Below are 15,175 nucleotides of genomic sequence, written 5' to 3'. Positions count from 1 at the left end.
TTCCTACACCATAACAGTTTAAGATTCTGAACAAGACTAAACACCTTTGAGGTAGTCAATAAATACCTGTGAGCTGATGATTTAAATGACAGCATCAGATCAATATATGATATTTTCCCATATATTGATCTAGGCATTTCTAAGATAACCTTATTCCTGTTCTCTAAAGCCATTCATTTGCAAAAACCTCTTGTCTTTCAACATTACAAAAAAAAAAAAAAGTGAGAAATTTGATTTTCCAAGGTAAGAATCCAAGCAGCCCGATTTGTTCAGTTCATTCTACCTCAAACACACCCACTCTAGTCAAATGTCCTCTAAACAATTCTGCACAGTGAATACAGCAGACACAGGATGCTTCATGAAGGTGGTGACTTTAATCAGCTACAAAGCACTCAGACCTTTTTCTACTCCTATGTTTGATCACACAAAAGTCATCTACTGCATCTTATAATTAATAAGCAGCAATAAAGTTTATTCTGCACTACTTTGTTATTTTAACTTTTAATTTAAGTTGAAATAGAAACTGATTTTTCGTTTTGAAGCAGTAACTATGAGAACTATTTAAATCATATCCATGTTTATCAGTCTAAGAGAAGCATTTCAAATGATATAGGCCTCTGTCCTTCATTAGAAAGATTCCACAAGAAAAAAAAATGACAGGATTATTTAAAGGCATGTTCAGGAACAACAAAAATGAATTTGTTAACTGCAACTCCAGTGTTTCATAAATACTATTTTCATAAGAAACCCTCTAAAATTTACATATAATTAAGCCAGCTAATAAGACACAATCCCTGTAAGTTTTGTGTATAAGGAAAATCCTCATACAACATTAGCAGAACATGGCTTATAAATGAAATATACTGTTTTTGTTAGCAAATATAAAAACAACAGTTCCAGATTTATCTTTTAGAAAAAAAATTAATTTATTTTAAGAGTCTCCGCCTAAATTTATTTTGGTATCAAACAACTACAATTAGTGATGGGGCAAGCATCCATAATTGTGGCAGGATATTAATTTATTTACAAAAACTATACAAAATTAGATTAATTATTACATCAACTTATCAAAGCTTCCTGAAATTAATTTCATTTTTGGAAATGTATCAAAAGTCCTCAGATCCAGAATGATAGTCTTTATTATTTTTAATTCATTAATTTAAAATTAATTATTTTAATTATAGCATATCAGATCTTCAAGCAAAAACATCAGATGAAAGCCTGTACAATAAAATAGTCTCCTTTTCCTAACAGCTTGGAATGTAAATTAAAATGTGTTCCCTTTTTATTGAAGGAAAAAAATTGAACTAAGCGTCCAGTAATATCAAATACCTGTTAGAATAACGTGTCTGCTGGAATTAAAGTTGGGCAATTACTTCTACATTGTTAAAAAATGCTTTAAATTAAGTCCTTTTTTTCTTTTATAAAGAAAGCTTTTCTCAGCCATTTTGGATCTCTAAGTCTTGTAACAAAAATGTCACTCAGGGGCCTCCCTGGTGGCGCAGTGGTTGAGAGTCCGCCTGCCGATGCAGGGGATACGGGTTCGTGCCCCGGTCTGGGAGGATCCCATATGCCGCAGAGCGGCTGGGCCCGTGAGCCATGGCCGCTGGGCCTGCACATCCGGAGCCTGTGCTCCGCAACGGGAGAGGCCACAACAGTGAGAGGCCCACATACCGCAAAAAAAAAAAAAAAAAAAAAAAAAAAAAAGTCACTCAGTTTTTACTAACAAGTCCACACCCATAGAAGGCATCTTCAATGCAGTACATATTTTAAAAGTGCATATAAGCATAACTAAATTTCTTAAATTGCTAACAAACCTAGTAGCAATAATTTAATATTCTATCGCAAAATACAGGTAGCCTAAAGGCAACATGCTTGGTCAATCTTTCATAAACTTTTTGGTTTGATGCCAAAACATTTCAAAATAAAAAAAATACCATTATTCTTTTTGCTAATGGCTTTTCAGATATTAATTTGCAGATATAGCTAAATACTCATCTAACAAAGTATCCAGGTTACCCAATGATATTTGCCATGAATTCGGAAAACAATAACATATATAATACAAAAGTAACAACAACAAAAACATGTATTTTAGGCCTAAAATGAGTTTATCTAATAAGAGTTACATGAGAAATATCATGTAAGACTCCAAATAAACTTTAGATACAAAATTATATGATGTGGCTTTGTTCAAATACATCTAATATTCAGATACAATTTAAATAAACTAGGCTGGCTTTTTTACATCACCAGCTTTCATTAGGGCTTTAATAGCTCTTGCCCTCATCTCAAGTTCTAGCAGCTCCAGCTGCTGTGCAGAAGGCTGAACATCTTCTGGTGGAGGAACAGTCAGGGTGGCGGCTTTCGGTTCCTTTGGGCTAGACTCTGCCAGTCCCAGAATCTCATTCACACTTTTCTCAATGTCTTTCTCCAGGTCATCTATCTGACCAGCTTCACTTTGGACTGTATTTTCTGAGACCTCAGGAGCAGCTGCTTCTTCATTGCATGGGCCTTCTATGTCGCTGTCATAAGCATCTGCATTTATACTGAGTACATCACTATCTTCCCCTTTGCCTGTAACAAACAAAAAAAAGGCAAAGAACCATGTAACCTAAATGCCCTGATCAAAATTTCCTTTCTGTTTATGATGAAAGGGCTGCTGTGACCCCCACCTCCCACCATGGAGTCCCAAATACATTCCATAAACCCCATCCCAACCCTTTTCCCCTGACTCAACTTCCTTCCTCCCTTCTTCCCTTCCTCCCTCTCTCCCTTCCTCCCGCTCTTTCTTTCCTTCTTTGCTTGCTTGCTTCCTTCCTCCCTCTCTTCCTCCCTTTCTTTTTTTTCCCACCCCCGCATAGATTGTGGGACCTCAGTTCCCTGACCAGGGATTGAACACGGGCCCCAGCAGTGAAGGCACCGAGTCCTAACCACTGGACCGCCAGGGTTCCCCCCTTCAACTTTGAAAACAGATCTAATTTAATGTAAATTTTAATGTATTTTTCATTCCAATTTAGAAGAATATGGAAGCACTGGGAAATGTATACCATCATATGGATGTCCCTGATCAATTTTCCTAATTAAAATATCGTAACACTTTAGATCACAGTGAAGCCTCTACATTACAAAATTTTGACACCCTTTGGATAGAGTATTGCTTATTACTGAAGAAGCAAAATTCCATTAGAGAAGGAATTTAAAATACTTTGCCTTATAAACTACAAAAAAGGAAAAATATCACTGACAAGCTGGACACCATGTGCATTGCAATTATTTCAAAGCTTTTCATATACTTTTTCAAACACTTTGTTCTAAATCAATAAATTAAAGGAGAATGCCTAAGCCCACTTTCTAAGGTAAAATAACTTTTCACCAAGAGGATTTTAATTAATAAAGTTAGTATGCCATAAATTTTAAAAATACATTTGTTATAAAACTTCTATAACTGATGCTAAGAACTTGCATATAAACACAGATTGTAGCCCTCAACCACCTTGGCCTGGACCATTACTGAAGTCCATGAGTTATTTACAACTTTGAGTGCTCCCTTGTACCTCCAATTTATTTATCTTTTAAATTCCTAATATGTCTTTTAAAAAGAAAGTAATGATCCCCCAATTGTTAGCTTTGTTAGTTTTCTTGTAGTTGGAAGAACTTATTTACAAAACATAGATTGACAGATAGAAAATTCTGATAATAGAATGTATAAACAATTCTACTCCATGGATTTTAAAATAAATGATTTACTGACCTTGATTCTGCTACACACCCTCTCAATGTTTCAAAGGAGAAAACTCTTTATGAAAAAACTTTTTTTGATTATATTTTCTACGGGTTCGTTTCAAACATTTTTAGAGGGCAGACGTGGGGTTTGCTTTATTTTTTAAATCAGAAACGGCTATACATGTTATTCACTGAAGAAATGGGGCTCTATAAATTTGGTGTTCTCTGTTTTTAAAAATTATCCAAATCCAAGTGATTGAGTTCTCTGTAGCACAGTATTAGTAAAAGCATTCACAAGTTCCATCTGCCCATTATACCTGCACCATGGATGCCAAAGCTTTGTAGAATCTGTACCTGAAATAATTTAGCATAAGCACTTCACGTCACAAATATGAAAGTTAGGTAAGTAATTTGTACAATGTAATCTGACAAACTATGTAAAGATCTAGGATCATACTTCAAGTCTTTTCACTATTTCTTAATTTTCTTCATTCTACTGACTCACTTTTAAAGTATAGCTTGAAAATATATGAATACATTTTCAAAGATAATTTACTCTTATCCTAAGTATTAGAAATAGCAGGGTTTTTTTGTTGTCAATTATGATCCTCAAATCAGAAGGGGTATAACTTGTACATTCTTTCTAAAAAAGTAACTTTAACCTAAAATGCCTCATTCTAAGCCCTCAAAATATCAGTGTGGTCACGTTCTGTCCTTCCATACCCCCATTCTACATATGTGAAAATGTGTGTGTGTTTGTGTGTGTGCACATGTGTGTTCAGGGGGAAGTGAGTACACATTTAAATTATAAGAGAATTCTACAAAAGAGCATCTTCAAGTTTTTACACGGACTTAGGAGTCTGAGAGTAACAAATCAATCTCAGGGAAATTATTTGTACTCCTCTAAAATAAATAAAAACAGTTTTACTGCATGCATGATGTTAAAGTAAGGCTATTGAAATCCAAGAAAAATAAAAGGTGGGTCTCTGAGGTAAAATAATACAAATGTAATTGAAAATATTAAGAATAAGAACTCAGACCGTTAACTGTTAAAGACATTACAATAAAAAATGGCTCAGGGAAGAGAGCAAGCATAAAATTAGACCCAAATTACCAATGTCATGAAGCAGCAAAATAATTAAAGTAATTTAGATGTGGTACATATATACAATGGAATATTGCTCAGCCATAAAAAAGAATGAAGTAATGTCACTTGCACCAACATGGATGAACCTAGAGTGAATTAAGTCAGAGAGAGAAAGACAAATATATAATACCACTCATATGTGGAATCTAATTTTTTTAAAAGATAAAATGAACTGATTTACAAGACAGAAATAGACTTACAGATATCGAAAACAAACTTATGGTTACCAAAGGAGAAAGGTGGGGGGAGGAATAAATCAGGTGCTTGGGATGAACATACACATACTACTATATATAAGATAAATAACTAAACAAGGACCTACTGTATAGCACAGGAAACTACTCAATATTCTGTGATAACCTATATGAGAAAAGAATCTATAAGAGAATGAATATATGTATATGTTTATGTATAACTGAATCACTCTGCTGTATACCTGAAAGTAACACAACATTGTTATGTATACCTGAAAGTAACACAACATTGTTAATCATCTATACTCCAATAAAATTAAAATTAAAATAAACAAATTAAATTTAAAAATAAAATAAAGTAACTTTAAAATATACACAAAGAAACAAGAGGGTATGATATATTCCTTACTAGATTATATAAAAGAGCAGAATTAATGTAACATGGGTGGCCCTTAAAATACTACATACTATTTAGAGAACTTCAGAGAAAAAGCAGTATAACTAAAGAAATGAATCAAATAACTTAAGGGAAAGGACTAAAGGAGTTGAAGAATTTGGCTAAGCAATAGTTACAGGAACACAGAGTAAGAGTTAAAATATTTTTCAGGGAAAAAGCAATACAAAGTTTTATTGAGCATTCATCTCTTATGGTTGATGTCCTAGCCAACTACTCACAAATATACATTCTATTCCATTTTCCTCTCATCTGTATACATTCATCATTTCTCTTTTCTTTTGTTTTCCTGCTATCTTCTGTGCTACGAACTTGATTCATACCCTAGTCAAACTCTACCCAAGTACCAAAGCTTTTTAAATAACAAATCAATCCATCTAGGTTCAGTATCTAGACAGCAAAATGAATCAATCACTATCTAAATTCATCACTAACACAGATGAATAAATGGAACAATTTATCAGAGAAAATATTTGTTTATATTATTTAATGAGGCATAGTTATAAACATGGGATAAAACCATAAAGGGAAAATATTTCACAACTAAATAGAACACCCAACACTCTTTAAATATTTTACTGACAAGGAGAAAATTTACAACTACAAAAGACTCAATCACTTTAAAATTAATATAGTTTCGGTATTTAAAAATGGGAGTGTACTACATAATAGAAAAGCTAAAATGCAATACCTGTATTTTTATTATCATCTATAACAAACCTCAATGCTTGAAAGCTACAGAGATTCCCCTAAGCTAGATAAAGGAAAACATTTTACGTTTTATGTTTGCTTTTTGTTAAAATAAGTTTTAATTACCCAAAGTAAACAAACATAGAAGAATTATTAGATATTTTGAGTAATAAAAATTAAAAAGGACTTTTAAGTTATGCTACATTTAAACCTTGACAGGGCCTATAATATTCCACTTGCAAATAATTCAACATATCAGAATACTTTTAAGGCACAAAATGAAAGCATATCTAATGTTATGAGTGACTACATGCTTGTGAAATTTCTTTTTTTTTTTTTTCTTTTTGCGGTATGCGGGCCTCTCACTGCCGTGGCCTCTCCCGTTGCGGAGCACAGGCTCCGGACGCGCAGGCCCAGCGGCCATGGCTCACGGGCCCAGCCGCTCCGCGGCATATGGGATCCCCCCAGACCGGGGCACGAACCCGTATCCCCTGCATCGGCAGGCGGACTCTCAACCACTGCGCCACCAGGGAGGCCCAGCTTGTGAAATTTCTTGATAGTGAGTTATTAAATTAAGCCAAGAGACAAACCCTAGTACATGGAATAATTAAGTATCTGTCTGAATTCCTGATAAAGATGGCAAATTGAGCACACATATCTAATTCCTTTCCCTATCAAGAATCCACTGAAGTGACAGAAGAGAGATACTTAAAAATAATAGCATAAAAACTGTAAATTAGGACTTCCCTTGTGCCACAGTGGTTAAGAATCCACCTGTCAATGCAGGGGACAAGGGTTTGAGCCCTGGTCTGGTGAGATCCCACATGCCGCGGAGCAACTAAGCCCGTGCACCACCATCACTGAGCCTGAGCTCTACACCTTGTAAGCCACAACTACTGAGCCCAAGTGCCACAACTACTGAAGCCCATGTGCCTAGAGCCCGTGCTCTGCAACAAGAGAAGCCACCCAATGAGAAGCCCGCGCACTGCAACAAAGAGTAGCCCATGCTTGCCGCAAACTAGAGGAAGCCTGCACACAGCAATGAAGACCAAATGCAGCCATAAACAAACAAACAAACAAATAAATAAATTTATAAAAAAAAGAAAAAAAACCCTGTAAATTAACTGAGGATGAAAATAACAAACATCAGTCCTTCCTAAGTAAAATACAAAATGGAGAATCCACAAAGGAAAAATATCAACAAAGCTGAAAAAATGTAAGACTTCTGAGAAAGAAAATAGACTACAAATAAAATTATAAGATGGGGCAAACCTATAAGAAAATATTAGCAAAATACATTTTTTAACAGGACAAATGTAAGTATATATACAACGTCTGGGTATTGTTAGAAATAACTAAAAACATGGGCAAAGGATAGAAACAGGTTAAGCATTTCACAAAATATGAAATACAAAGGATCAATAAACATATAAAAATGATCAACATAATTTTTCACCAGGGAAATACAAATTAAAACATTAAGATATTACTTTTTACTCATTAGTAAAAAAAAAAAATAAGAATTTCAGCCATCTGGAGAAAAAAATAATAAACTGGCAAGATGCAAAAATGATCAAGACACATTGTTAAGTCAAAAAAGTAAGCTAAAGAGTAATAATCATACTATGTTAAAGATAACATAAGTAAGTTATTAATAGTGGTTTACTTCTGGGGAGAGGAGTAAAAGTAGAAGGGGAAGAGAAGAAATTGAGTTTTCCAATTTTGCTCTATGAACATATGTACTTCTTCAACCATTTCTAAGAATATAACCTTGTAGAAAGTTTAAAAAAGAAATTATAATATTAGATAAGAAAGGGTATCATCTAAAAAGAAATTTTGCTGGATTTCTGCAAAATGTAAGTAGGCAGGATAAAATTGACAGAAAAATAAAAGCAAAGCAAAATCACTGCCAAAGACACCACAGATAAGTGTAATTCTTTCTTAGAGAGTCTTGGAAGCAAGGAAGAGTTGGCTTTGGAACATACAGCAAGATAATTAAACTCATTCAGAATAGATGAGTCAACTGAACCCTTCCTTCCTTCCTTCCCCTTCCCTGACACATGCCCAAGCACTCTATTGGGAGGCCTACCCCATTCACTTACAGTAAAGAGATCTGGTAGAGAAATATAACTAAACATCTATTGAAGAAACCCAAACCAGCTACCAGAAAAACTACAATAACTGAAGGACCAAGATGAACAAAGGAGGACATAAAGAAAATTTAGGGATCAGAAGATATTCTACTGGAGGAGAATGAGGGGTTGGGGTGTCTACTTAGTATCCTTATGGAGTTTGAAGTAGACACTGTAGCCATAAAACAAGTACAGGGTGCAATGAAAAAGGACCAGAGAACAAGAAATATTATAATTTACAATTACAGTTATCAAGAGCAAACATTCAATGGTTGTTGAAAGACAATGTTTTTTAAAAAAAACTTTCAAAATGTAGAAAAGAAATAAAAGTGTATTTAAAATATGCAATAAAAGTTAAGAGATAAGGATGAATGACTCACAAGTCCAACAACCTAATATAATTAATTCAGCAAATATTGTTGAGCACCTACTATGTACAAGACATTGTTTTAAACACTGAGGAAACAGCAGTGAATCTTAAAAAGTCCTTGCCTTACCATTAAGTCATAGGAGAGACACTATAAATAAATCAACATCAGGTGCTATGAAAAAAATAAAGCAGGATAGAAGATAGCAGCAGAATGCTTTCATAGAGAGTGATCACTGTGATTTGATACAGTAACAGTTGAGCAGAGACTTAAAGCAACAGAACAAGTCAGAAAGCAAGAAGAGAGGGAGTGGAGAGGGAAAATACTATGTATAAAATAGATAACTGATGAAAACCTACTGTATAGCAAAGGGAACTCTACTCAGTGCTCTGTCGTGACCTAAATGGGAAGGAAATCCAAAAAAGAGGGGATACATGTATACATATAGCTGATTCACTTCACTGTACAGCAGAAACTAACACAACATTGTAAAGCAACTATACCCCCAAAAAATAAAAATAAAGAAATAAGAGAAGAAAACTGATATGAAACAAAGAAGGCTTTCACACCGAAAGGGTCTGCCAAGAGCATCACACCCAAGACACATCCTGTGAAATATCAGAACTCAACGATAAAAAAAAAAAAGTTCTTAAAATTTCCGAGGAGAGAAAAAAATAGATGTCCAAGAAAAGACAGCCTCAAGAAATCAAGAGCATTCTTATCAGCCACTGTGGACAATACATTCCAATGGCTACGGACATGCTCACAAAAAAGAGGAGTAATGACATACTTTGTGTCTCGAGAACACAACACTGCTTCTAAATATTCTTGTTAAAAGGTTGAACATGAATCTGATCAAGTCTCTATATCTAATTATCAATTTACAGAAAAATGTTAAATAAAACATTGAGATGCAATCAGTAAATTTAAACTGAGAAACTCCGACAACCCAGCTTCTTCAAGAAATAAACTGCAGAGAGGAAGAAAGGGAGAGAAAGGGGAGTAGATTAAAAAGAGACTCAGTATCATCCAATTGCAATGTAGGGACCTTATTTGGATCCTGATTCTTACAAATATAGTTTAAAAAATACTATAAGACAATCAGAGAAGTTTGAACACTGAATATCTCAGGATTAAAAATACATTATCACTGTTCTGTAACCCCTAATGAAATAATGGAACTAGACAATACTAAATAGCTATTAAAACCATTAGGCTGACAACATCTGACCCAATAGATCAATCTTAATATCACAATACCCACCAATGAACAACTAGGTTTAAATTTGAACACTTTCTGAATATTATCTGATGATTTAAGAAACGCTACTTTTTAAGGTATTATGATTATGTTTAAAAACCCACCTCTTGGGCCTCCCTGGTGGCGCAGTGGTTGGGAGTCCGCCTGCTGATGCAGGGGATACGGGTTCGTGCCCCGGTCTGGGAGGATCCCATATGCCGCGGAGCGGCTGGGCCCGTGAGCCATGGCCGCTGGGCCTGCGCGTCCGGAGCCTGTGCTCCGCAACGGGAGAGGCCACGACAGTGAGAGGCCCGCATACCGCAAAAAAAACAAAAACAAACAAAAAAAAAACCCACCTCTTATCTTTAAGAGATATATTGATACTAAAATATTTACAAATGAACTGAAAAGATGTAGGATTTGCTTTAAAATAACATAACGGGTAGGAAGCAGGTAGGAATATAGATGAAAAAAGATTAGACATAGGTGGATAATTGTTGAAGATGTAGCTGAGTACATGGGAATTAATATTCCTATTTTCTTTCCTATTTTTGCTTGAAAATTTCCCAAATAAATAGGTTTTTTAAAGTTGATTTTTATTTAGAAACCTGTAACAACAGGTTTCAATACACACACACACACACACACACACAATGGAGAAGAAAATGAGAAAATTGAAATCCAATTTTCCTATCAAGCAAACATAGAGTTGGTTATTGGAAGGGTTAAACTATTTTACTTTTTCTATTTTAATTAGTTTTTCTCATCTGATTTTAAGTTATTCACGTTCAGTGGTTATGCCATTTAGAACAACACATTTCACCATCCTTCCCTCTAGAATCTTAACTCTCCAAGGCCTCCGGCGTTATCAATCTGCTGGAATCTCATTAGTAACAAAGCGTATGATATATTGGACAGCAATGCTATGCCTCCATGGATTTCTTTTCTTAGACTACAGATAATTTTGGTTTAAAAAATTTTTAAGTTATGAAGAACACACTTTTAATGTATTCTAACTGTAGAAAGTCAGCTTGATAACTTCTAACATTTTTAGTGAGTTCCAGCCTTTTCAAGAAGCCAAAACTTTATTTTCTTTAAAAGAAACAAAACTGTTCTTTTAATATATAAGAATAATTTTTTCTGGATAAGCCTTCAATCTTCCTCTCAGCAAAACTAACAGATCTTGGCTATTTTTTTTTCATGCAGTGTTTTAAACTATTGATTTAACTTTAAGTGCATCATGTTAACCATCATATTCAAAACTTAATCATGACATTAACAAACTATTACTCATAAAAAAGAAAATGCAAACAATTTAATACAGAAAAACTGTCTAGTATTCTACCAAACCCCTTGAACTATCCATTAAACTCTGGATAAGTGATTGTCTGCTAGCCTGTAAACCTAACTTTTAAGAACCACGAATCCAGAGATTAGTCCAAGAATCAATAAATATTCACTCAGTATCTATTTACATATGTGCTGTAAAGGCCACAGAAGTAGGCCTTACAAAATGCCACAGGTAGTGTAGACTAAATATGTGTGGCAGGATTTAAGACACAGGTTTTGCCTTCATGGTGCTTGAGGATGCTTAAAATATGAACATCACACTTTAAAATGCTAAATTGTACAATATAAAGTATAATAGAATATCACAGTATATAAAGCAATAGTGAAAAGTCAAGGAGATCTTTACAGACATGTATTATTAAGTAGGTCTTAGAATCTAACAGGTGATATTGACAGGGGAGGAAACTCCAAGTGTGGGGGACAGAATGGACAAAGGCAAAGTATTAGATCTAAACTCAGTACAATATGTGAGCCTAACAGAATAAAACGCAGACGTGAGAATATAGAAAAGGGTAGTACCCAAAATTACTGCCTCTGAAGACATCACCATTCCAGGATAAAAAGCATAATAGAAACCTCCTGCCAGCCTTTCACAATGGATCAGGTAAGTAAATATTTTGGGGTCACACTGGGGTACAATAACAGGCTAACACATGAGAGATTCCTGACTACCCTTCCTCTAGTAATCTGAAAGTAAACAGGAAGAACATATTTTTAAATGTCATTCATCATTTCTCCTATCATTTGATTAAACAGGCTTCTAATATGAAAACATACAAAGGGGTTAAAAATGAAGACAGAGTGGTGTATTTACAAGCACTGCTGTTTAAAATCAGGCAACTGTTCTCCAAAGATTTGTTGGAACTTATGAATTTAAAAGGGCATCACACTCAAATATTCTCTGCTAGTAACATCTCAGTGCTCGACAATCTGCCCATCCAAGGAAGGTGTTCTTAAACTCATCATCTACTTCACAATATGCCATGTTTCATGTGACATTGCTTTAGTTTAAATATAAATATAAGCTTACAAAGAGATACTAAAGACTTGATTCTAATTTTAGATAATGTAAAAGTATCTTTTATATACTCATGCAGAAAGCAGCCAGTCATTATCAGTATGGCAAAAAAGTGGTAGTGCATTTCATAAAACATAGAAATCCTACCCTAAAACTAAAAACACTTTCATTAAAGAAGTAGGAAAAATAATGAAAACTGTCAGTTTCACCCTAATTCTTTCCATAAAAGAAAATATGTGGAAGTAGTGAGAGTCTTTGGAAAAAATAACTACGTCACCTTAGAGTATATGGTACTGAAGGTGGAAAATGCAGTAAAAAGTGTCCTGTATGTTTTCAGAATGGTTGGAAAAAAGATAATCTCATGGAGAAGGACAGTTCAAGAGTGTAGGAAGATGCTCAAAAATAAAACTCTACCCAAACATTAATTACCCTAATGAGGAAATATCCAGAGAAATATAAGCTACAGAAGAATCTCTATGATGACCACATATTTTATAAAGGGCACATGATCAATGCTTAATATAAAAGACTGGTATGAATCTATACAAGCAATATAAACAAAGCTAAAGGCTAAGGGAAACAAACCAAAACATGGCTCAGTTTTGTTAAGACCAGAAAGAAAAACAAGCTTATAAGCAACTCACTCTTTGGGGTAGGTGGTAGAATATTAATAGGTAAATATAACTAATATTCTATTTCATTTCTATCTTCTTTTTAAGAACCTGGTACATACTGGACAGGACAGAAGAGAAAGAAGGAATTCTTTTAGTCATCTATCCATCCACTTACTCATTCAAAAGAATATGAGTACCCAATATAGACAAGCAGTAAAGACTTAAAGAATCCTAAGACACAATCCTTTACCTTAAGTACCTAAATTTAGGTACTCATAAATGCTTCTTGAATTGAAAACAATTATTAATTATTGGGCAGTGTTACAACAGAAGTAAATAAACAGGCAACTATGGACTTTAGTTAGTAATAATGTGTTAATATGCCTCATCAATTTTAACAAATTTACCACACTAATGCAAGATGATAATATGGGAAACTGGGAGAAGTGGTGGTAAGTGGGTATACAGGAGCTCTGTACTTTGCACTCAATTTTTTGTAAACCTAATTTAAAGCTGTTCAAAAAAATTACAAGTATTAGTTTTTAAAAATAAAAATAAAGCTTGTTAACTACAAGCTCCATATGTATCAACTATATGATGTGGCAACCAAAATGGCTGATTAAATCATAGGCTAGGTGTGAGGTATATAAAACAGGAACTGTTAACAAAACTGATTTCAAGCCTAGTATTTACTATCTTTCTTTTGGTAGCAGCGCTTCTATATAAGGAGGTACTTTTCCCAATGAACTGGATGAGAACATAGGGGCTGAAAAACACAGAGGATCCAAACATCTGAGGAAGGGTTGGAGTATGCAACCTCCAAAGTAGCTCCCGTAAGGGTGTGTCTAGGATCCTATGAAATGCATCACAAGATAGAATGTTTAAAATGAGTACAATTTAAAGAAACATGGAAATAAACATTTCTCTCAGAATACTGAAGCAAATTCATAATTTCATTCTTGATAAAAAACACACAGAGCATTATGCATCCAAAAACCTTAACAGTTTACTTTTTTTTTTTAATCCAGAAAAGTCTCACATTCAAATGCAACAGAGGGGCCTTCAAAAGGTACAGGAACAGTATGGGCTAATTTGCCATATAAAATATAATTTTTACCCTTTCATTCAACTACTACTCATAGAAAGAGACAAATTAAAAAGCAGGGAGGATCATGTTGTTGTCATTGCTGGTAATAACTTGTGAAAAAGCTCAAAGGAATGAGAAAAGAAATATAAATTCTTATGCCACACCGATGGTTACACCACAATCTCTTTTTACTTCACCAATTGCTGAATTGGATAACATTTCCCCAGAATAAGTTTTTAAAAATCTTTTAAAGAAGTTAACTCGTGTTGAAAAGCTGCATTCTGTGAATACTTATTTGTTAGAGCCAGTCAAGGAGATAATCAAGGGCAAGAAGGAAAGGAATTAAGACTCAAACTTTGAAAACAAATCAGTAGTACACATGCTTCTCTGCTTCCAACTCCAGAACAGACTTCTAACACTTTCTTTTCAGTTTCCCCTCAGCTCTCTAACACGCCTACCTGCAATTTTGGTTTTCAAAGGAAGAGGCAGCACAGAGCTCATCTGCCAATCCAAACTTCTTCACGTAAAACTTTTGGCCTACAAATGCTACTTAATTAACTGATGATCTTCATTCTCTCTTCCTTTACAGTGCAATAAAAGTCTCTGATGACATTTTTCTCATTATCTTTTCAATTTTTTTATAACTTGTACTTATTCCTTCATGGTTGTAAAGTTCTTTTCAGCAATACTCAACCCCTTTGTAACTGCAAACTGATTTCTTCATTCTTTTTTATTCTAGTCCCTCTCCATACCTACCTTCCCTTCTCCTAGTGCAGTACTACCTCAGAACAACAACAGAAGCAATAAGAACAAAAATTGAGTTTTTCCATTTCTCTCTCACCTTAAGGACTCAAATAGTCTCACATAATTTTACATTTAATCTTTGCTAAATGATGGAAAATATCCCATATAAAATTGAATTTTTTTGAAGTAATAAATGAATACATTATGGCCACCATCAATCCTTTATAATAGTCTAAAAGAGTGGTCTCGCAACTTCATTATTTTCATAAACCTATCAGTGAAAACATTTTTAAGTACCTGTCCAACTACATATTTTTTTATTTACTTATAAATTAATACATAATTAATATGAACAATTACATACATGTAACTGAACATTTTAAAAGGGAGAGGTTTAAATATATAAGTTTA

The 15,175-nt window shown here is 34.2% G+C and overlaps 1 protein-coding gene across 2 annotated transcripts in view; it reads right to left on the bottom strand.

Annotated features, from left to right (window-relative positions):
* Window positions 1-880: 880 nt before the first annotated feature.
* CAAP1 (caspase activity and apoptosis inhibitor 1) overlaps window positions 881-15,175 on the bottom strand; it is a 51,217-nt gene continuing 36,922 nt past the window's right edge. For both annotated transcript variants that reach the window (XM_082628438.1, XM_082628439.1), the window contains exon 6: window positions 881-2,577. In XM_082628438.1, coding sequence (XP_082484564.1) covers window positions 2,231-2,577 — 347 coding nt within the window. In that variant the 3' untranslated portion in view covers window positions 881-2,230. The remainder of the gene's footprint in view (window positions 2,578-15,175) is intronic.

This window comes from Mesoplodon mirus (assembly GCF_964341445.2).
Source record: "Mesoplodon mirus genome assembly, chromosome: 1".
NCBI classification, from domain to species: domain Eukaryota; kingdom Metazoa; phylum Chordata; class Mammalia; order Artiodactyla; family Ziphiidae; genus Mesoplodon; species Mesoplodon mirus.
The sequence above is the reverse complement of the archived record's forward strand: the minus strand, read 5'-3'. Positions and strand labels throughout refer to the sequence as shown.